The 23,463-nt window shown below is 35.5% G+C and overlaps 3 protein-coding genes and 1 pseudogene across 4 annotated transcripts; 3 read left to right on the plus strand and 1 right to left on the minus strand.

Annotated features, from left to right (window-relative positions):
- The first annotated feature begins 1,069 nt into the window (after positions 1 to 1,069).
- Positions 1,070 to 3,101, plus strand: LOC145634414 (uncharacterized). Its single transcript, XM_081685834.1, has 5 exons — positions 1,070 to 1,404; positions 1,505 to 2,242; positions 2,337 to 2,416; positions 2,506 to 2,577; positions 2,696 to 3,101. Exons 1-5 carry the CDS (start codon positions 1,072 to 1,074, stop codon positions 2,901 to 2,903), a joined length of 1,431 nt encoding a protein of 476 aa, XP_081541960.1. The 5' UTR covers positions 1,070 to 1,071; the 3' UTR covers positions 2,904 to 3,101.
- A 98-nt stretch (positions 3,102 to 3,199) lies between these two features.
- On the minus strand, positions 3,200 to 8,033 carry LOC145635743 (uncharacterized). 2 transcript variants are annotated; one of them, XM_081687087.1, is made up of 7 exons: positions 7,695 to 8,033; positions 6,476 to 6,725; positions 5,754 to 6,388; positions 5,285 to 5,446; positions 3,961 to 4,103; positions 3,748 to 3,858; positions 3,200 to 3,600 (listed from the first exon to the last, which is right to left on the minus strand). In XM_081687087.1, exons 1-7 carry the CDS (start codon positions 7,818 to 7,820, stop codon positions 3,519 to 3,521), a joined length of 1,509 nt encoding a protein of 502 aa, XP_081543213.1. In that variant the 5' UTR covers positions 7,821 to 8,033; the 3' UTR covers positions 3,200 to 3,518. The 2 variants fall into 2 exon arrangements, with proteins under 2 accessions (XP_081543213.1, XP_081543212.1); XM_081687086.1 differs by having other exon boundaries at positions 5,754 to 6,725.
- Positions 8,034 to 11,437: 3,404 nt separating this feature from the next.
- LOC145635744 (transmembrane 9 superfamily member 11 pseudogene) lies at positions 11,438 to 14,124 on the plus strand (annotated as a pseudogene).
- Positions 14,125 to 15,350: 1,226 nt separating this feature from the next.
- Positions 15,351 to 21,800, plus strand: LOC145635745 (adenylate kinase 5, chloroplastic-like). Its single transcript, XM_081687088.1, has 19 exons — positions 15,351 to 15,639; positions 15,724 to 15,825; positions 17,403 to 17,531; positions 17,625 to 17,759; positions 17,949 to 18,095; positions 18,847 to 18,921; positions 19,018 to 19,111; positions 19,340 to 19,389; positions 19,519 to 19,645; positions 19,834 to 19,871; positions 19,941 to 20,021; positions 20,097 to 20,235; positions 20,380 to 20,459; positions 20,569 to 20,634; positions 20,738 to 20,767; positions 20,859 to 20,968; positions 21,095 to 21,232; positions 21,364 to 21,390; positions 21,481 to 21,800. Exons 1-19 carry the CDS (start codon positions 15,394 to 15,396, stop codon positions 21,506 to 21,508), a joined length of 1,842 nt encoding a protein of 613 aa, XP_081543214.1. The 5' UTR covers positions 15,351 to 15,393; the 3' UTR covers positions 21,509 to 21,800.
- The last annotated feature ends 1,663 nt before the right edge of the window (positions 21,801 to 23,463 follow it).

The following is a 23,463-nucleotide window of genomic DNA, read 5'->3' on the forward strand; positions in this document are numbered from 1 at the left end:
GAATTTTCTGATTAACCTCCACAGATTGCTTCTGAACTGGATCAGCAGCTTCTCTTAACTTCACATACAGCATAGATATCGGAGACATTAGAACAAACGAAATCAATCAAGTTGAGGAATTAAGTTTAAGATAGAGATCACCTTAGATGGTTTATATTTCTCAGTTGATGACCCTGTGAGCTCATCAAGTTTAGCAAAAAGATCAGATTCTGAGCACTTGCAATATCACTTGTTTGGACCAACAAGGGCATCTGGAACATACATGCACATCAAATTCTTTCATCTAACCAAGAGCAAATTAGAAATTCAAATATGAGCATAGACGAGAGCTAGATTTCAGAGCACAAATAAAAACATGAACTGATAATTGACACTTAGCAGTTACACTAGACAAAAGGCATGATGCATTTACTCTAGGCAACATAAACACAAACAAACATAACCAAAATGTTGGTCAAGATTTGAGTATAGCAATTAGCAAGAAAAATAGAATCCATGAAAGGGTCAATTAATAAATTGATGGTATATCATAGTTGAATCCTAATATTAAAGGGTTGTGACATACATTATCAAACAAATTAGGTTCAATTATCACATAATTTTAGGGAACCCTGCACTCAATTAAATAAAATTAGATGAAATTGTGAAATTGATATGATGAATACTAAAAGAAACAACAACTCACCTCGAACAAATCGTTAGTAATGGAGGATGTCAAGTGCGATGTTGTTGAGTGCGCGCGCTTCAATGGAGAAGGAGAGGAGAAAGAGGACAGAGGAAGAGGAGGCGGTTACTAAAAATAAAAACTAATAATGGCCCATTTCTACCAATTACTGGGCCAAGATTACCCAATTTGGGGCCCAAACTTCAAGGACGTGGTGGGTCCCGCCAATGTGAGACCATTGCATACAACGGCTACTTCCATTTTTCACATAGCCGTTAAGTGGCCAAACTGAAATTCAAATTGGTAACAAACAGGAAACAACTTCACCAAAAATCATTCATTCATAACATCTTGTAATAGGATCAAAGATTAGATCTTGTAAAAAAAAAAAGAAAAAGAATTGAAAAATGGGATACGGTAATACATATGCACCTGCATACTATTCATCTCTTCAGGATTCCATCACTTCAATCTGCAAATCAATCCTTCCTTTCTCTTTAAACAAGCGAAGATTAACAGCAGCTGAACAGAAGCTCTCCAAACAGCAATCTGATAATCTTAAATGGCAGCAGAATTCATTCCATCAGATCCTCAATTTGATTGGTCTTCACAAAGAAGGCCTTTTACCAGATACCGAGGTTTCCGCTTTCAGAACCCATCTCCTTGATACCCTCATTGCTTCCAAAGGAGCCGATAAGGAGCAGCCCCAGATTTTGAGGGATAAGCTCCTCTTTCTCCAGGTTTCTCTTTTTCAATTCTATCATTGTTTCCGAAATTGAATTTTGTTTCCTATTACAAGATCTGAATTTGCATTCATATTAATGTTTGATGAATAAACAGGAGCTGCTGTATGCAAAATGCATATCTGCAGAGGAGTATCATGCATCAAAAAGGCCATTGCTTCAGAGATTAGCAGTACAAGGGGCTGAGCACGAGGCTAGAGACGTGATCGTTGGAGAACGAAAAGAGGCAGAATCTCCGGAGGAAGAGGAGTGGTCGGTGATCGATTTGAAAGACGATCTGAATTTGATAAACAAGGATAATTCTAGGTCCAAAAACAGATCTAAGCATGGGTTGAAACACATCAAAGATGCAGCCTCAGTTTTCGGGTTAGGGTCTTTACAGAAACTGGGAAAAACAAGGCAGCAGAAGAGCATATTTGATCAATTGCCAGTTGATAATCCAACCATTTCGAACAAAGAGAATGAACCAGTTGATGAAAACCCATTTTGGAATAGCAATAATCACAATAACACTGAAAGTGAAACTAAGTCTATTCTTATGTCAGCATCAGACTCTGATAAATTTGGTAAACAGGAATGTCATGGAAGTGGAAAAGGGAAGAAGACTGCATTCAGAAGTCTATTCCAGACAGATAAATCGGAGGAAAAAGACTCGAAATTTACGAAGAAGCAATGGGGGTTTGATGGGTTCAAAAGATGGAAGAGGACTAATGTGGAAGATGAAACAACTACTGCCCCTCTAACTGAGAGATCAAGTAATGATGGTCCTGATACTAAGCAGATCAAAAGAAAGCTTCTTTCTGATAGTTCTTCATCTGGTTTTTACATTGATAAGGTAACTGACACTAAGAGATAACATGATTGTTCTCATTACAATAAAAGTTGAAGAGTGAAACAATTTTCATACTAGATATGCTATGAATATGCAGGTTGTAGGGGATAACATAAGGAAGGAGTTGTTGCGAATTCAAACTGAACTGTCTAGCACAAATCCCAACTTTCATTTTTCGTATGTGGTGTTTTCGAAATAGGCTCCTTTGTACATTAATTTGTTGTCTTGTTCCTTGGGATTTGTTTTACTCATACTCATTGCTGTAGGAATGATGAAATGGATGTTATCTCCACAAAGCTGCCAGTTGACAAGTCTGATCTTAAGCAGTACTTTCCCAAGTAAGGCTCAAGAGCAAGCAATACTTCCTTCTGCATTACTGATATGCATGAATTATCACATGAATATATCCTATCTTAACAATAATGCTCTCTCTTCTGCGCTTGTGTGCTGATGCAGGTCCTGGTGTGAACGATATGGTGATGTCGTGTTGGATGTTGTGAAAAAGGAATTCAAAGATCATGTCGGGGAGATGGAAAATATGCGTCATGCTACCTGGGAGAGGAGGTGCACTAGCTCCAAGAGATGGACAGCTTTCAAAGATGATGAAAATTGCCATCCTAATCGCGTCTCTCCTGCAAACCATAAACCAAAGTCCATTTTCTAATGCATAACAAGATTATTATTTCTGGTCTACACAAGGCCATGTTTGTGGAAGGGTTTATCTGTACAACTCTTTATCCTATTAGTAAAATATGTATATCAACTATTTTATGGAATTCATTTGCCTCAATTTAATCTCTCTGTAATTGAGGAGGATAAGTTAGGTAACACCCTAATTATAGAAGGATTTCTGAATTTGTAATTTTCATTTGTCCTTTGAAGTGTTTTGGACCTGGTATTTCTTGAAATTCACATTTGTAGGACAAAATTCACAAAATGATGAACAAAAATAGATAAGGATTGAAGGAAGCACATATACAATAACGAATCAAAGTGAAATTAAACAGCAGAACCATTATGGCTTTTGATGTACACATTACATGACTGCAAAGGAAGATATTTGTTTACATCGGACTTCACTTTTAAACAACCAACATTATTGATAAAAACAGAAAATTAAATTGTGTACATTTGCTTATATTTACATGAAAATGTGAGTGATAAAATCGTCGATGGTATATAGTCAGACTAACATTTGATTTAGGTATAACCAAAATTTGGTATGAAAGATTTTGTCTATAATAGCTTCAAGTAATTAAGCAGTTCTTTATACAAGAATTTATGAGAGATCTTCATTTGAGCTGGATGCAGCAACCTCTGTAGCCCCTCCTCGAACATCTCCACGACAGAGTGGACATACCCTACAATGGGGCAAGTTAAACATTAAGTCAAATGGACAAGAAATACAGTATAATGAGTTGAAACTGGATGGGGGAAGAAGAGAGATTTGTGAATATATTAGAGAATTAGTGACGTTCCACTACGAAAATATGGAAGCAAGGAAATACCCATGAATCTCTTTCAGCCATTTATCAACACACGACATGTGATATGCATGGTGACAGGGAAGAACTCGTATTTTATCACCTTTCTCATACTCCACCAAACAGATATAGCACCTAAACATATCAGAAGTTTAAGAAAAGATCGTTCATCATCCCTCTCTAGTCAAAAAACAAGAAAGCCGATCAAAAAGAATATATGAAGAGACTGCAACTTACTGATCTACATCATCTCCGTGATCAGCTGTAATAGGTTTTTCATACGTTTTAATCGAAAGTGAGTCCACAACCGATTCAGGAGCAGGGACTGAAAGCATAGACAGGGAAAATGACTCTGGCTGGCGGTGAATTTCATCCAAAACCTTGTAATTTTACACAATTATATTAAAAGTATGTCAGATTGTCAGTCATAAAGAGTACATAAAGCTTCACACGTTCACACTGCAGCACATAAGTTATATTAGAACAGACAGAAAATTTGCAATTTGTTCAGCTCCAACAGTATGCCACCACTCTTGTCATTTTTTGGAAATCATGTAAAGAACCAGAACAGAACCAGGGGAACAAAGTCAAAATATCAAACAGGTGAAGAAAAAGTTCGGCAACTGATAGTGTGGTACTCTAGATTTCTTTGATATTTTGCAATGCTCATACTGCAATGGAAACTAAGGCAATATTACCAGTTTTGATATGAATAAAACTATTTACTCTCTTTCATAAGGCCCCAAGGCTTTACGAGATTTCAATCAATCACTTATTCTCTCAAAATATAATTATTTAATAAAAAAAGTACCAGTATGCTAAACTAATATCATATCGCCATTTTTTTAGACTCTTTAAATATATATTTTCTGATAACTATAGGTTCAAAGATCTTTCTCATAAATAGCATGCTAAGTCAACAATCTCCAATGACGTTCACAAACAAATTGCTTTCATAGCTCATTTTACTCTGCCAAAATTAGAAATCTGCCTCAATGAAAAATCATATATCAGCTATGAATTAGTCAAGCATCGATTTTAACAAACAGATCTCAACTCTTACAACAGAAAGACTTCCAATTACTCTAAGGTAAAAACAAAGATGCAAGGTAGCCTTACATTCATTAGTATCGACACAATGAGTGTGAGACGCATAGCATAATCTGAGAAAACAGTGGGACAGTTTGGTGCAGAACAAAATTTAACAAAAGGCAGCTCAATTTAATTAATGATGATCAGACAGAGCATAAAGTGATAAAGACAATGGGACAGCACAAATTGTTGCAGAAAAACATACTTTGTACTTTAACATTAGGCAGCTCAAACAAGTAAATGACCATATCAGCATCATCATGTAAGCAGAAAACAATTTTATTCAAAATCTTACTAACGAAGATATAAGATATCTGCAGTAAGAATATACTCCTGACCTCTCCCAACGAGTAAAACAGTAGAAAATATCAGTAGTTTTAGATGTTGACAACATGAAATGTCAACCAATAAGGAATATATAGACATATTTCAGTCGCAACAAAAAGAAAAACATTATAAACAAATATACCTCAAATAAAGCCTCAGCAAGCAGGATAATTCTAGATATACTTGAGAGTGCATTAGCCTCTTCATCCAACTCACATGTGCATGAACCATCAGAATGCAAATCAAGCGGACAAAATGTACGATGACTACTCTCTGTAGCAGTACCTCGCAATCTGTCCCAGAACTGCAAGGAGGTTGAAAACAATTGTTGAAATAACTAACAGTGGGAATCCCAATCACACTTAAGCATGTACTGAACACAAAAAATACGAAATAAACAAAAAAAAAATCGGGGTGGGGGGGGGGGGGGTGTATGATAGCATAAATATATCCTTACAGAAAATGTCTTTCATAATAAACATTAAGTAATAAACCCGAAAAATCTCCCTTTTTTGGAGGTTTGATAGTTAAATATCATTGTACAGAATTCAGAAGTCGCAAATCCAATACAAGCATGTCTTTCATGAGCAAGAGGGGATACAGATGCTCACCTCAGATCTTGAGTTCCGTCTACGATCATTTGTAAAGCGACTTCTCCGACCAAAGCGCCAAGGCTCAGCACCAACACCGTCATCAAAAAAGTCATCACCAATATCAAGAAGCCATCTGCGATGAGATCCTGCTAGATCAGAATCCTCAGTTGTAAAAAGTATGGCTGGAAAATCAGCATTTCTTCTTGAACTGCGACTTGTAAAGGCATCCCTAAACATCCTCCTGCTGTGTCTTCTTGCTTCACGGGTGCTTATTTCATTGTTGATGTTGGGAAAATGATTAGATGAGGAGATACTCACCACATCAACATGAAGTACGTTTCCTTCTGGTTGAACTTCAGCCCTATCTGACACAAAAAGCTCTAATCCTGAGGGTATCACCTCTTGAATGACTTCATCTCCACGAGCATGAGAAGCTATGCCAGGGTCAGAAATAACTGGAAATGGACCAGATTCAGTACTTTGGCTTCCAATAACCTCACTAACATCCTCAAAAATGGTGGGCTGTTCAAGCTCCACGTGCTGCAAACTAGGAGACAAGACCTCATAACTAGTCTGAGGTGCATCGTTGATAAATTCATCAATCTCATTGGTTGCATGCCTGTTGGGACTAATACTTATGTGTTGTAGGTGTCCTGCAGAAGAGGACTTTACAGAATCAGCCAATCGCTGTTGATGACATTTGCTTTCAGCATTTACATCACAAGGAACAACTTCATCACCTTCTGAAAAGCACTTCCGCTTATTAGATGATTCTACATTTGAATCATCATGAATCAAGGTGCACTCACTACTTAGAGTACTGCTCTCTGATGAGGCTATTAGTCCAGATCTAGGACTGGAATTGCTGCTAAACCCGGTTCCCGCACTAGAAGTTGGAATGGAATCATTTGTGGGGATTGAGGACTTGTTAGCTTTCTGTTGACTGTAATCCCTAGAAGTTAATACAGATCCGGCAGCACAATCTTCCCACTAAACAATGCAGCAAAAAGGTTGAGTTATCATCTCCACCGTGATATATAACACACATCTTAGTCTAGAGCATGAAGTATAGAATCAAAAGAAATATATGCAAAAAGATGTCAAAAAGATCAAGATCATAACGGCCTATGACTAAGAATAATACCATCGCCCCAGAAAGCTCACAAGGTAAAAAATTGTGAGAAGATAGAACTAAACTCCTAAATTAAAATCGGTTGTCATGTAGTAAGCCAGGACATAGCCGTACCTTTTTCTGTGCATCGGCCAGCACTACAGCAGTGAAAGAATAACGAGGCCAAACAACTGAACTCAAAGAAATAAGCTTCAAGGCATGCAGCAGATAAACATTTATCCCAAAAAAGGCTTCATGACCTTTAGGGAGAAATTTCAAATACCTCAGTTAATTCAAGGAAACTTGAAAAAAACATCATAAAATGACCAAATAAAGCAAGATGCAATAAAGAACACATTCAACATCTTCAATAGATAATCACAATATTATATTTACAGTTTTACACTACACACCATTTTGAGCTATAAACATGTTATCCTAGTATTAATAAAGCTAGAAATAGCACAATCATCCATATCTTCTAATCACAACATCCTATCAATTTTCAATCTTTCCTACAAGTATGACTTTTATACTGGATTACCCAATTCAACATCCAATCAAAATGATAAAACCAGCTTAAATTTGTACGAAAACCTCATAAAAAATTCTCGACCCACAAAACACTCCAAGAAATGGATGGTAATGGTATAAAATCCCATCAAATAAAAAACTTAAGATTACAAATTAAGGGATTCTTAAACTATAAAGTTACCATCTTTGGAATAATCTAAATAATCAAACCCACCAACATAGAGCAAAAAAAGCAACGATCTTGCTAAAACTTAAAAACAAAACAATTGAAACTCAAACAAAAGGGGGTAAAAGTAAAAATTAAAAAAAAAAACCTGAGGAGAAGGAGAAGAAGCGCCGCAAAAGAGAGAAGCAAGCCTTTGTTTGGTACGGTTGACTTTGCTGCGTCTACCAGTTGCAGCTGCCGGAGGAGAACCCAGATTACTGCTGCCTGAACCCATTTTCTTTTCTATGAGAGCTGATTTTTAGGAGAGAGAAACTAAACTAATCTAAATTATTTATTTAAATTGACAATGAAACTGCAACGAAATGAGCTGAGCACAATCTAGGAACAAGCCGGTCCCTTTTTCTTTTCTTTTTTTCTTTTTTGTGCTTTTCTTTAGATACAGTAATATTTCAGACATTTTTTATTTCAGTTTTCTTTTTTTTTTATGGGATAAGGTTTTGTGCAATTGTGCGTCTCATTTCACTTGATTGAATAAAGGGTGTAAGAATTTCAAAACATACCATTCATTACTTTGTGTGATTTTTTCTAATTTGCCTTCTAACTTTTCTTGGGTGTTAGGGACTAATTATGGTGAGAAGTTTGACTATTTAGCTTATGCTATGGCAAGAATAATACGAAGTATAATCTAGTGGAGCTTACATCGGTCTTTATTTGGTTATAATAATTTCTTGATTGGTTGAGTCATTCATTTTTTATTGATTCGTGTTTTGTAAATAATAAACGATCTTTGTCATACACATGTGAGTAAAATTCATTAATAATTATCCTAAGAAGTTTATTTAAGGATAAGAGTAATAACTTTTTAAATTACATACACTATTTAAATAGATGGTTTTAAAATAAAGATATGTACTTTGTACTTTTAACAAGCTCATTGACAAACTTACTTCAATTTAGAAATGTAGCTTCAATTATTATTAAGATGGTAACGGTGAAACAAGAAATCATAATATTGTATTCTTTATATGTAAATACTAAATAGGATTATAACACAAATGATACATGCTTAATATGCATCCCTTATTATGATAACAATCAAAATGAGTGGAACACAAATGAGACACGAAAAGTGGGACAGAGGATTTTTTTTTTTTTTTTTTTTCTCTCTCTCTCTTATTGAGTCAAGGAGTTTTTCAAAGTTTGGTAACCGCTTTCCTTTGCTTAATCCTTGCAATTACGGTGCTCTATATTATACTAATATAATTTAATATGTGTATTTATATTTTTTATGTATATTGTCATGTTATAATTACCGTATAATCTTATTTAGTGTTAAATATTAAAGAATTACCCCGTAATTGTTTTTAATATGACATAAATATCAATCATAGAAAATTTTATATTATATTTACTTAGATATAAACAAATAAATAACAATAAGAGGATACTAATGACTTTGATAAGGCTAAAAAAATAGTGGTTTCAAATGAGTAGTGACGTGGTTAGGTAATTGTCCTCTTTGTCAAATAGATTTGTACTGTATGTCCTCTTTGTAAAAAAAAATAAAAATAAAAATAAAAAAAATTTGTAGTGACGTGATTAGGTAATTGTCAAATTGAAGTAGTGAGTCCCCACGATAGTCGCGCACGAATAGAATACAAAGCATCTCATTCCTCGAAGCTGTATAAACAAGTAGAGCCACACCCACACGAATGATATTTTATTACTTCTAACCCATAATTTGATATTTATAATTATTTTTTGTTTTTTTATTGATTTTTTTATATCTTACAAATAATGCATAGAACTTGTACATACTCAGTAATATATGACGGACAGAGTTGATATATATTAGGTAATTGTAACAACTTTATTATTAATCCCTAGTCCACATCTTTTGGATTTGAGGTTAAAAAAAAAATATCAAATGAACTAACACTTTATTGCTATCATTACCTTCTTAATTATAATGCACTCAAAGTATTTCTTTTCCGTTTTTATTTTCTTGTATTAAACAATCAGCCTAAAGTATTATTGCCTTTTATTTTCTTGTATATAATAATGTATTATACACATAAATACATAATACTCCGTTCATTATTATCATTTGTAGTTGACTAAAGTTATGTAGTAGTATTTGTGAAGTCGTGATCTGCACTTAATTTAGTAACATTATTGAGCAAACATCCCAAATAACTGTACTCGTTCTTGTAATTATACAGCTATGCAACTAGTACAACTGTACAAGTAGCTTAATTGGCTATATTATCGTAAAGATCTACAAAGTGCATTATTTTGACACTTTCAAATTTCAATGGAGTTAGGTTTACAATGAGTTTGACAAAAGAGAGAGTTTAGAGTGGTCGATGTTTTTTTCTTCTAGTTTATAATTATTGTCATTATATAATTAATTTGAAAATGTCTCCTAAAATTCACACTACTTATAATTTTGAATCATCATTTCTTTTTTAAACTTTTGTTACAATAAATCATGCATTAGCCTCGCATCCGAAGGTATTAAAAATTGAATCAAATTAAGATTTTTTTTTTTTTATTTTGAATAAAATATTATAATATGTATTATAAAAAGGATCTTACTAACGAACGCCCCCGGGACGTTGGATAAACATTTAAAATATTACTTAAAATGGTATTAATTTAGGAAAGCATGACAAAATCACGCGTCGACCAATATAATTAATGTTAATTTTAATTTAATCTTTTACTTTTAGCTAGTTTATCCAACACCCCCGGAGCGTTCAGTAGCTTTTGCCTTATAAAAATCGTCCTAACCCAAAATCCCTTTAAATTTGTAATCAAACTACCATTGTGTTAATTACTTTTACTTCAATTTTATTTTTTTTTTTTTTTTTTGGAAAACATTATAGTATGTATTTAAAGTTGTAAACCATGCATAAGACCCAACTCAAACGGTGGTTATCAACTTTCTTAATACAATAATAAAAGGTGGACTATCTTTTTAAGGTCAATGTCATCAAATTGTAAAAAAAAAAAGATAAAAAAAATTGTAAAAAGCTATGAACTATTAGCCCTTCTATACTTGTATAGTTGTATGTATATATTTTGTTTTTATAGAAAATGTGGACAAAAAAAAAATGGACCATTTTTCTCAAAACTATTCTCAAGCTCATTGATTAGAACAGGATAATTACATGAGATATTGTTATACACACCCGGGTGCATTGTATATTCTTGAGTATTTTGTTATCATTTTTATGATTGTTTTTCATATAATAACCAAATAAAGAACAAAAACCAACCTCAGAGCAAGATTAGCCATAGGTCTTAAGATTCTAGATGACATTATCATTTTCTAATTTTGCGGTCTTAAGACAAGACTTTATTAATATTAAGCATTTATGAAGTTTGTCTTTATAAAATCTAAAGTGGAGTCTTGAAATTTCAAGACTCAATTTTAGACTCAATTTCACACTCAAATTTTTATTTTTATTTTAAAAAAACTTTAATAATTTAATTTATAAGTAAAAAATGAGTTTGAGCAATTGAAGAGATTAATTTTATCAAGTCTTAAGGAGTCTTAACATAATTATAAATTAGAAAAATAATTAAATTTAATCTAAATAACTGTTGTGACAATGGATTAAAGTCTTAAGATGAGACTGCACTAATCTTGCTATTAGGTTAGTTAGGTGCACGGTGCATCCAAATGTATATACTCGATGTATATACTCGATATAATAACCAGTAGAAAATGAAGATTGGTGAATGAAGAATCAATTTTCCCCAAGATGCCCTTGGATCTACTAAAGAAAATGAGGACATTTAAGTAATTGTCCAAGTCGAAACAAGTCCTAGAATGTGAAACACGTCGGTGGATCAAAGATGCAAAGACTTACGTTATAAACTGCGCCCCGACTCACTCTCCCTCGCTCTCTCTCTTTCTCTATCTCTCTCTCATCTCATCTCTGCGAATTGTATTCAGAAAATTCGCATGTTTCTCTTAACATTTCTTCCTCCATTCCCTCGTCGGTGCATTGCTGTCAAATTTCAGTCTCTCTAAAGGTCAGTTAGATCTGTTATTTTCTCCTGCATTTCTTTCTTCTCCAAATCTCTATTGCTTTCTTTTCTTTGCTTAGACTCTATTGATCTGATCGTGACCTAGGATTTCATTTTAGGGTTTACATCATTAGATCTCGAACCCCTAATCTCGCTGCTTACGAAAACCCTTATCAATTTTGATTAATTAGTTCCAATTTCTGATCTGGGTCTGCCAGATCCGACGAAATATGGGGTCTTTAGGTAAATCAATGATCTGGGTAGTTGTGATTTGCTTGATATTTGAATCTGGAAATGGGTTTTATCTCCCTGGAAGTTACCCTCACAAGTATGGAGTTGGGGATACACTTTCAGTGAAGGTGAACTCTCTGACCTCAATTGATACTGAAATGCCGTTTAGTTACTACAGCTTACCCTTTTGTAAACCCCAAGAGGGTGTTAAAGATAGTGCTGAGAATCTTGGTGAGCTTCTTATGGGTGATAGGATTGAGAACTCACCTTATAGGTTTAAGATGTACACAAATGAGACTGAGATCTTTATGTGTAAAACTAGCCCTCTTTCTGCTGATGAGTTTAAGCTCTTGAAGAAGAGGATTGATGAGATGTATCAGGTTAACTTGATCCTTGATAATCTCCCCGCCATTCGTTACACCAAGAAAGATAATTTCTTGCTGAGGTGGACGGGTTATCCTGTTGGGATTAAGGTGCAAGATGCTTATTATGTATTCAATCATTTGAAGCTTACTGTTCTTGTTCGTAAGTACGAGGAAACCAATGTGGCTCGTGTGATGGGTACTGGCGATGCTGCTGAGATGATCCCTGGAGGCAATGGTGTTGGTGGATCTGGAGAGCCTGGTTACATGGTTGTTGGTTTTGAGGTTGTGCCCTGCAGTGTTCAGCATGACATGAATGCGATTAAGGATTCTAAGATGTATGATAAGTACCCTGGGAAGATTAATTGTGATCCTGCAACCGTGTCAATGGCAATTAAGGAAAGTCAACCTATTGCTTTCACTTATGAGGTCTCATTTGTGGAAAGTGATATTAAGTGGCCATCTAGATGGGATGCTTACTTGAAAATGGAAGGTTCCAAGGTTCATTGGTTTTCTATCCTCAACTCCTTGATGGTGATCACTTTCCTTGCTGGTATTGTTCTTGTGATCTTTTTGAGGACTGTTCGCCGAGATCTTACTCGTTATGAGGAATTAGATAAGGAGGCTCAAGCTCAGATGAATGAGGAATTGTCCGGATGGAAACTTGTGGTTGGTGATGTCTTCCGGGCTCCTAGCTATCCGTCATTGCTCTGTGTTATGGTTGGTGATGGTATTCAACTTCTTGGGATGGGTGTTGTGACAATTATGTTTGCTGCTCTAGGATTTATGTCACCTGCATCTAGGGGAACTCTTCTTACAGGTATGGTGTTTTTCTACTTGGTTCTTGGTATTGCTGCTGGGTATGTGGCTGTTCGATTGTGGAGGACTATTGGTTGTGGGGATCACAAAGGATGGGTTTCTGTCTCTTGGAAGGCTGCTTGCTTTTTCCCAGGCATTGCCTTTTTGATATTGACCTTCTTGAATTTCTTGTTGTGGGGAAGTCATAGCACAGGAGCAATCCCATTCTCTCTCTATGTTATCCTTATCTTGCTCTGGTTTTGCATCTCTGTTCCTCTCACCTTAATTGGTGGTTACTTTGGCGCAAAGGCCCCTCACATTGAATACCCTGTGCGAACTAATCAAATTCCCCGGGAAATTCCACCTCAGAAATACCCTTCATGGTTGTTAGTCCTCGGTGCTGGTACCCTTCCATTTGGAACCCTCTTCATTGAGCTTTTCTTCATCATGTCTAGCCTTTGGATGGGCAGAGTTTACTACGTTTTTGGGTTTCTCTTCATTGTTCTGATCCTCCTTGTCGTTGTGTGTGCTGAAGTCTCACTTGTGCTAACATACATGCATCTCTGTGTTGAGGACTGGAAATGGTGGTGGAAGTCTTTCTTTGCCTCCGGTTCAGTGGCCATATACATTTTCCTGTACTCCATCAACTACCTCATATTTGACCTCAAGAGCTTGAGTGGACCTGTGTCTGCTACTCTCTACTTGGGATATTCGCTCTTCATGGTTTTGGCCATCATGTTAGTCACGGGAACTGTTGGATTCCTCTCCTCATTCTGGTTTGTTCACTACCTTTTCTCCTCAGTGAAGCTGGATTGAAGCAATTTGTCATGCCATTTCAAGGTTTCTTGCAGATTTTGTAGGGGTCTCTTTCCTGGTGAAAGATGGATGTTCAAACTGCTCCTTTAATAGATACTAGTCATATTACCCTTTTCAGATTTACTAAATTTCTAGGGAATTTGATGGAAGATTTGTAATAATAACCTTAAGTTTGATTTTTTTAATTACATGGAGATACCTGCATGAATTTACATAGTTTCCTTGCATATTTAGGGTCTATTTTGCTTCGTCTAGCATAACATGGGACACTTCCATGTATTTGAACTTGAAATTTAATAGAAATGAGGAAGTTGAGTTGTTTTTGTTTTAAAATTCTGTTGTATGATCGTATTTGTCTCATATGCTGGGTCTACGTATGAAGCTATAGTTTATATACATGTTGGGACAATTCTGTGTCAATTAATGTGTTGTTGTCTCCATTACCCTACTCTTGCTATTGTGTGCTTCCACAAGCGTGCATGTCTCGTGCTCTGACGTGTGGACGTGCATAATGTGCTGTGCTGTACTATGGTGGACAATTGAAGTGCTAAGCTATAAATGGATCCATCACCAATTAGCAATATTCTAGCTATCATTTGCTTGAAAATAAAACAAATTGTATCTAATACTCACAGGAACTTATGATCTATTATGCCAGAGAAGATGCACTAGAATTCCTGGTGCATTGAATTTGAATGTTGTTGGCTGAATACAAAGTAAATTAGGTTTGGCATTTACTATTACTGCTTGAGATTGTAAGTTGTGGAGCGCGTACAATTCTAGTTTTCGATTCTGCAATGTGAAATAATCAGTACTGGTCAAAAGCTTGTAAATTAATCAGATTGAATTTGTCCAACAAAAAAAGAGAATGATATGTATCTAATTCCTAATTTATCATATGCAGTAACTTGCAAGCCAAACTTGCTTTAGGACTTTCTACCTATTGAAAAAAGTAAGTTAGACTTGCAAGTTGCAAGATTGCAACCTACAATGATTAATTGCACTCAACTTTGATTGGGAAGTTGGAATCATATCTTCATCAGATGAGAGTCTGTGAATAATTTTATCTGGCTGTTAGCTTGTGAGGGAAATATTATTGCAACGAATTTAAATTAATCATGCTCAGAAGTGAATGATTGTGGGATAAATGCAGCATCTTTGCATTATATGGATTGATTAATGTGTTCTTTTCGAATTATGTGGGACCAAAAATAGTACTACCTCTGTTTCATATTTTTTGCAACTTTCCTATGTGAGAGTTGGATGGTGATAATCTTACTCTCCATTAAAGTAGCGGTATGGGGTTGGGGTTAGTGCTTTAATTCACGCGATACGTGAGAGAGTGAGAGGTAATTATCGCCAAGCAGACTCACACAGCCTCTTGGTTAAGGGTTAATTTTCTGTTATTAAGGCTGCTTGATAACAGCAATAAAATATCATGGATAGGATGAAACAAAGTATAAACAGTTAAATTATCTGGTGGTCGTTTTCAGTTAATTTTAGCCACTCCTATCCAGCTATCCTCCTCTTCTGTCCCCACCCTCTTTTTTATTGAGTAAAACACCATAGCCAAATGTATTCTGAGTTGGTGATTGATTAGCTATGTTGCTGAAATCATTACCCTGTGCTTCTCACTTGGATGCTACAAGAATTACTACTTGTCAAACTCCATCTTCTTCTTCTTCTTCTTCTTCTTCTTCTTCTTCTTCTTCCCTCTTCTATACTTGTACTTCTTCCTCCCCTTCCCACCTTTCTCTTTCCTTCTCTGTTTCTTCTATTTCAACCTCTCTTCCTATTCGAAATCTTCGTTTCCGACATGAGCCTCCTCCTAAGAAATGCATCCAAAAGGTCAGAATTTGCAGCTTTTTAGTTGCTCACTGACATTTGAGTAGCTTTTTCATCATGTTGACTCTTTTTGTATGCCTCTTACAGAAGTTGCAGGTTAATTGCGCCATCAATGAGCCTCTTAAGGTTATGATTTCGGGAGCACCAGCTTCTGGTAAAGGAACCCAATGCGAATTGATTGTCCAAAAGGTGAATCATATTCCTGCCTCCGTTCTTAAAGCATCTGTCTGAAAAAATTATTATTTTTGCAACTTTGATGGACAATTTTACTTATTTTTTTTTTTAATGAGTTGCGTGTATGTTTTAATCATTTATATTTATATTATTATTGTTAACATACAAGTATATATTTAGATTGGGGCAATTATGCTGTTTTAATTGTATTTATCAATGTATCAATCAATCAATCAATCAAAGCCTTAATCCCAAAAGTGGGGTCGGCTAACATGAACCAAATTTGATTATTCCGTGTAGTCATCAACATAAATCTTTCTCCTCCATCCCTTACGATCCAAAACTTCATCCTCACGTAAATCCATGCACTTCATATCCTTCCTCACTCCTTCCAACCAAGTCATCTTTGGTCTCCCTCTTCCTCGTTTAATCCCTCCATGGTCCCACTCTTCCACTCTTCGCACCGGTGCACCCTCGGGTCTCCGTCTTACATGTCCAAACCAACGCAGACGATTTTCCCTTAATTTATCTACAATGCCCGCCACACCTACTTTCTTGCGAATAACCTCATTTCTGATTCTATCTCTTAAAGTGTTTCCACACATCCACCTTAACATGCGCATTTCCGTAACCTCCATCTTTTTAATATGCTCTTTCTTAGAAGCCCAACATTCTGTACCATAGAGCAACACTGGTCTTATGACAGTCCTGTAGAATTTTCCCTTCAACTTTAAGGGAATGCTGCGGTCGCATAACACTCCCGTGGCCGCTCTCCATTTAAGCCACCCTGACTTAATCCTGTGGGTCACGTCTTGATCAATGTCACCATTCTTCTGGATGATCGACCCTAGGTACTTAAAACATTCACTCATGGTCAAATCCTTTCCATCCAAACTCACCACTTCATTGCTTGTCCCCCTCTGAGTGCCAAAACGACATACCAAATATTCAGTCTTACTCCGACTTAGCTTAAACCCTCTAGATTCCAACCTTTGCCTCCATTGCTCCAACTTGACATTAACCCCATCCTTAGTCTCATCCACCAAAACGATATCATCTGCGAACAGCATACACCATGGAACCTCATCTTGAATTGGTCTAGTTAATTCATCTAGAACCGTTGCAAAAAGAAAAGGGCTTAATGCAGACCCTTGATGCAATCCGATTGTAATAGGGAAATCTTTTGTCAACCCTCCGCATGTCCTCACATTTGTTGACACATCCCGATACATATCCTTAACTAGGTCTACATACCTTCGTGGGATACCTTTCTTCAACATTGCCCACCAAAGTATCTCTCTTGGCACCTTGTCATATGCCTTCTCTAAATCAATAAAGACCATATGAAGATCTTTCTTCTTTACCCTATAAAACTCCATCATTTGTCTTATCAAATGGATTGCCTCCATAGTAGATCTCCCAGGCATAAAACCAAATTGGTTATCTGAAATGCTTGTGCATGCCCTCAACCTTTGTTCAATCACCCTTTCCCACAACTTCAGAATACTACATGATAAATTCTATAATGCTACATGATCCTAACTTCAGAATACATTTTTTTTTATTTTTTTTTATGGTTGTTTCATTTATAGTTTGGACTGGTTCATATATCCACTGGAGACCTCCTGAGGGCAGAAGTGGCAGCTGCCACAGAAATTGGGATCAAAGCAAAAGAGTATATGAACACAGGCCGCCTAGTCCCCGACGAAATTGTCACAGCTGTATATGCTTTTATTCCAATTTTTAAGTCATGGATTTTTACCTGAGTTATAACTTGTTATTTAGAGAAGAGAAATCATTACACTTGTTGATAGATGGTTAGAACGCGACTTTCCCTTCAAGATGCAAAGGAGAAAGGTTGGCTTCTGGACGGGTATCCACGGACCTCAGCTCAGGCTCAGAGTCTTGAAGATTTGGGAATCAGACCAGATGTCTATATTGTGCTAGAGGTATAGCTTTGCGCCATACTATCCTAACAAGATCATCATCTTTTTAAGAATGATCCCTTAATAGGCGTTCATAAATGAACACTAGATTATGTCTCATGCAGATTAGTAATTTATATTACTAATGACAAATTGTTGTTAACACATAAGATATAAGAGAGAGTTTACACAGATTTGGTTCCTGATACTCAGGTTCCTGATGAAATTCTGATCAACAGATGTGTTGGCAGACGGCTTGATCCTGTGACAGGGAAGATCTATCACATAAACAATTTTCCTCCTGAAACAGAGGAAATTAAAGAAAGACTTGTCACTCGCCCTGATGACACTGAGGAAAAAGTATGCACCTTTACCCATTTCATCTCTTATTAATATGAAATATCTCAATTTGTCAGTTTCAATCATCTTATTGAAGGTAGTTAGTCATGACAAAGTATACATTGCTGTTAAGTTTTAAGGAGTTTGGTTTGTGATTATACTATACCTAATTTGATTCACAGGGGGGAATTCTAACTTATAATCATCTTCATCTCTCTTGATTCATGAAGTGTAACTCTCACAGGTATATTTGAGATATCACATAAATTTTGTTAGAGAGCTTACAAAAAAAAAAAAAAAAAAAAAAAAATCAATCTTGCCTTTTTTTTCATTATATGAATGATTAAGGCAATCACTCAATTTTTTGTAGTAAATTGTGTCCAAAAAAAAAAAAAAAAAAAAACTCCTAGCACTCACAAGGTTTGTAGCATATAACTTATAAGTGTCCATTTCCATATTGGAGTATGTACCCTTGCTGGCATTGTGCTTTGAGGTGAAATTAGGTATCATGTAATATATAACAAAATTTGGAGATCCTAAATTGGGAATGTCTATAATGCCTACCACACCTCCTTAATAAAATAACGTTAAGTATGCACGAATTTCACACTGATTTGATTGTTCTGTTCGGCACATTGAGAAGGAATATCTACTGATTTTACTCTTTAGAATGGACTTAGTGTGTGCCAAAGTTTGTCTTTGTAGTTAATATTATCTAATACACCCTTCACTATACGTCTATACCCAACAGACTTATGAATTCCCTTTCCAGGTGATATCTCGTCTGGAGATATATAAAAGAAATGTGGAGGCAGTCTTAACAACATATATGAATATAGTGAAAAAGGTACCTCAATTACTGATATCATGTAATTTTCTTCTCTGCTCAAAGCTAAGAGCTTTCTGTACTGAAGTTTATCTAAGTTATGTTTGGGAAATTTAGATTGATGGGAATCGCCCAAAAGAAGTAGTTTTTGGAGAAATAAATTCTTTATTGAGCGAAGTAAAGGATGAAAAACTGAAGGCTGCCACCACAGGTGAGATCTTGATTCTCTTTTTCACAGCAGTGATTTCTATATCCCAGCAAAAGCTTCTCACTTGTTATTATCAGTTTTGAGGGTGAAACATAAGGTTACAAAATATGTATTATGAGTGCTACCTTAATGATTCAACTTCATCGTGACATGTATCAGTCGTGTGAGCTGATTGCTGTTTCAATTTAACACTGGAGAATTATTTAACAGTCATGGAGCATTTTCATGCAGGAAATGCAGTAACTAAGAGCAGCAATTCTAATCTTGCAACTCCAAACAAGGTAAATGCTCTGAAACTTTTATCCCTCATCATCTCTCCCCTCTTTTAGGTAATAAGAATACAAGGAATAGATTAACCCCATGTTTGAACTTATCTGTTACATTTGATCCCTTAGTTTAGCCTTTTACAGGATAAGTGGAGAGGAATCCCTACAAGGTTAAATAATATTCCACATTCCAGAGAAATCAGAGAATATTTCTATGAAGATGTGCTGCAAGCTACACTGAGAGCTGTAAAAGATGGAAAAAGGAGGCTGAAGGAAAGTTGTTTTGTCCAATCCCTTTCATTCTACAACTTTAAGAAAACCAGAAAACAATGTGTGCACTTTCTAAATTATATTGAAATTCTGACCAATGACCTCTTATTTTCTCCCTTGAACTTCAATTGATGATAATGGTTAAGTTACTAAACTATGGTTTTTCCTGAATTCTATCTTTAATCTGACAGGTGGAGATCAGTATTCCAGAGCTGGACCCATCCACGGTAAGCAAGTTTCTTTCTAAGCATCTTTTTTAAACTGTGAAAATTGATCATATTTATGTGATTTTGTAGGATGTTTATAGAATTGGGACTCTGATGGAGCTTGTTCGAGTCATAGCCCTTTCATTTGCTGATGATGGAAAACGAGTGAAGGTTGGTTTGCTTTCAATCACTCATTTTATAATCTCTCTTGTTCTAATCCTTTTTCTAACATTCACCTATACTTAGGTTTGTGTCCAAGGATCAATGGGTGAAGGTGCATTGGCAGGAATGCCATTACAGTTGGCAGGCACTCGAAAGATTTTAGAGTTCATGGACTGGGGTGATTATGAGGCCAAAGGGACTTTCATCAACATAGGTTCCATAGGTATTAGCAACATCAAAATTAGTTTTTTATGAACATATAATTCACTGTTATCTGGAGTTGCAACAAACCGTCTCAGTAACCCTCCTTGCTCCCACTTATATGATGTTTGTAAGTTCAATGATTTATAACATGGATAACTTGTAGGTGGCAATGAGGTTGATGAACAGGATGACATGTTTATTCTAGTGGCTCCTCAGAATGCTTTTGGAAATTGTATCATTGATGTAAGGACCTTCATTTTCCATAAATTTCTAATATTAAATTCAATGCCCCATGGTATCATCCTGTCCCTAAAATGATCTGTTATAATTGTCTGATGATATTCCTTTGCAGGATTTGAGAGCTATGACTGATGCTGCAGGGAGTCGTCCAGTTATTCTCATAAATCCGCGTCTCAAGGTTTAATTTCCTAATGCCATATACATATTGCATGTTCTTGAGAGGATACTTTTCAAGCTAAGAGTTTGCTATAATTACCATTGATTCCCCTCTTCTGATGCAGGACTTGCCTGGCTCAAGTGGCATCATGCAGGTAATTAAAAAGACCTCTCTTTTTTAAAATCTGTTTCTTTTTGCTTATTATTTATCAAAATCTTAAATTTTCACTATTCTGTTCTTCAAAGACAATGGGTCGTGATAAGAGATTGGAGTATGCCGAGTCATTTGAGAATTGCTACTCCTTTCGGCTTCTCTACTATGCAGGAACTCAGTACCCAATCATGGGTGCTCTCAGGTATTTTTGCCATGAACTTGTCATTTTGAATTTTGAACTAAATCGGAAAACCAAGTTCATGTTCTTTGCCAAATAATTTTGCATTATGTGGAGCAAGAAAATCATATGAACATGTTAATTCCACAGAATGTCGTACCCCTTCCCATATGAAGTATACAAGAGGGTAGACGAAGCTCCTGGAAAAGAAAAGTATGTCATGCTGTCCACATTTGAGAAGAAGCCAACTTCTGATGACATTAACAATGCATTCCTAGGGAAGCCAAGGTAATTCTGAATTTATCTGAAAATAAATTGTAACATTTAAATTTGATGATTCAACTTAGTACATAATTCGTATTATATTTTGCAATATCCCGGTCACATTGGCTAATTACATTCTCATTGTTGTGTTGCAGAGAACTGAAGAATTCGTCTGGTTTTTGGTAAGATCAGAGGATAGCGCGATATTTAACATAAAGTTTGTTTTTGTAAGCCCCTTGATACTTACTTTTTTATGTTGTATTTTGTTACAGGGGTTTCTTGAGTGCCATTCTGAGTTAAACATTAAACATATTGTAGCATCTTGCACTGTCTTATCGCGACCAATGACCTCCTCCACTTCATTGCCATATCAGTGTTCTGATTTGGCAGAATACTCGTCTATAGAGGAAGGATTTAGTGTAGGGTGATTATGTAAATGATGCGCCGCCCTTAATTACTTCACAAAATCATCTAGAATTGAGGGCATTTTTTACAGTCTCATATACTTGTTATCTTATGCAGGGACTTGTACCTCGTATTACATATACCAGTAGATTTCTTATTCAAATTTAGTGAATAGTGGCAAATTATATGTTATAGATTTCTCTATTCTATTATCTGTCCTTAGTCCAACGAACTGTGCTGGCTTAGATGATCATCCTAGGATCATGTAACCATTCTCCAATTATGTAGTGCTTCAATTCCTAATTTAACTTTTGGAAACTAATTTCACTAATTCTCATCCAATTAGGAATTAAAGTATTTGAAATTAGCAAGAAAGACAAATATGAATTTCTAATACAAGTATATTATTTAAAATTGTATTTAAATATCATTGTTGGTTGACCAACTTAAGTGTTGGTGCAAAAGTGCCAGTTTGTGCATATGCTTATAGATTAGTAATCAAGTTAATTAGGCCCCTTTACATTTAGAGGTGATGATCTAGTTTAATTTCATGGTTACGCTTATGCGTAGTTAAAAAAAAGGATTATAATGTAAAATTAAACACAAGTTGAAAGAATAATTAATCATTTAAGTTATTCTAGGTAAAATAGTAAAATCATCTCATATAATCATACTATTGTAGCTGTTCATCGGTCCAAGACCGGACCGGACCGACCCGGATTGGACCGATGACCGAAAATTAGAATTTTAAGAACCGAAAACCGGGCTGATTAAACTAGGGCCGGACCTGAACCGGACCGAAAGAATCGGTCCAAACCCCAGACCGGACCGCCTTGGACAGATTTAAGAATTTTATTAATAATTTTTTTATAAAGTTATGGAAAACACACAAAAAAAAAAAGGAAAAACTATATTTTAACGTCATTTTTTTTTTTTTTGTATGTTTAGTACAAAAAAACTTATAAAGTTAAAGTTTTCTAAGCTTTTAAGGATAATTTTAACCATCATTTAAGAGTTCATGCATAGTTTTAATATAAAAAATTTGGTCCGGACCGGACCGAAGACAAGAAAAATGAATTTCAAGACCCGAAGACCGGACTGGATAATTCGGTCCGGTTCGGGGTGGTCCGGTCCATTTTTCTGTCCGGACCGATTTATGAACACCCCTAATTATACTAAGATAATATATTAATATACTCTGTATTGTACACCAATAATACCATATTATTATCTCAATTGACTAGTTCCATCGCATTAATAAATATACCAAATAGTAAAAATTAAGAGAGTGAGGGATAACTTAAGTGGTTAGAGCCCTCCTTCCGATTCCAAGAGATCGATTCTCATCACCTGCCCTTGCGACTCTTTAAACACCTAAAAAAATAATCCGTGGTAAAAATTAAGGATTTTACTCCATGCTATTTAAGTAAGAGATTAGAAAAACTTGGCATGTTATAAAACTATGTACTGTACTTGGTATGAAGTATGAACAAATTTAAGTTGACAATGTGGCTGAGTATTGCGCACGTACATTAGAAAAAAATTGATTAGCTCGACTTAGGACTTACTCCGTTGAAACTTAAACTCTTTGTTTACGGCATCTTCAATCTGCTATTGGCCTATTGTTTATTTTTCTTTCTTTGACTTTTCTTTATCATTCTAATTTCTAACCCTATTAACACGTCAACTTAGGTCGGCAGATTTAAGGTTTTATGACTTGCTATTTTGTTTTTCAGTTGATATTCATTTAATTTCTTTTTAATGAATATTCTATATCTTAGGTAAAAAATAATTGCATCCCATACCCTATATCGCCAGACAATCTAATTGATCAAGTAATTATTGGTAGA

Source organism: Chenopodium album, chromosome 6 (assembly GCF_948465745.1).
Source record: "Chenopodium album chromosome 6, dcCheAlbu1.1, whole genome shotgun sequence".
Classification (NCBI taxonomy): Eukaryota; Viridiplantae; Streptophyta; class Magnoliopsida; order Caryophyllales; family Amaranthaceae; genus Chenopodium; species Chenopodium album.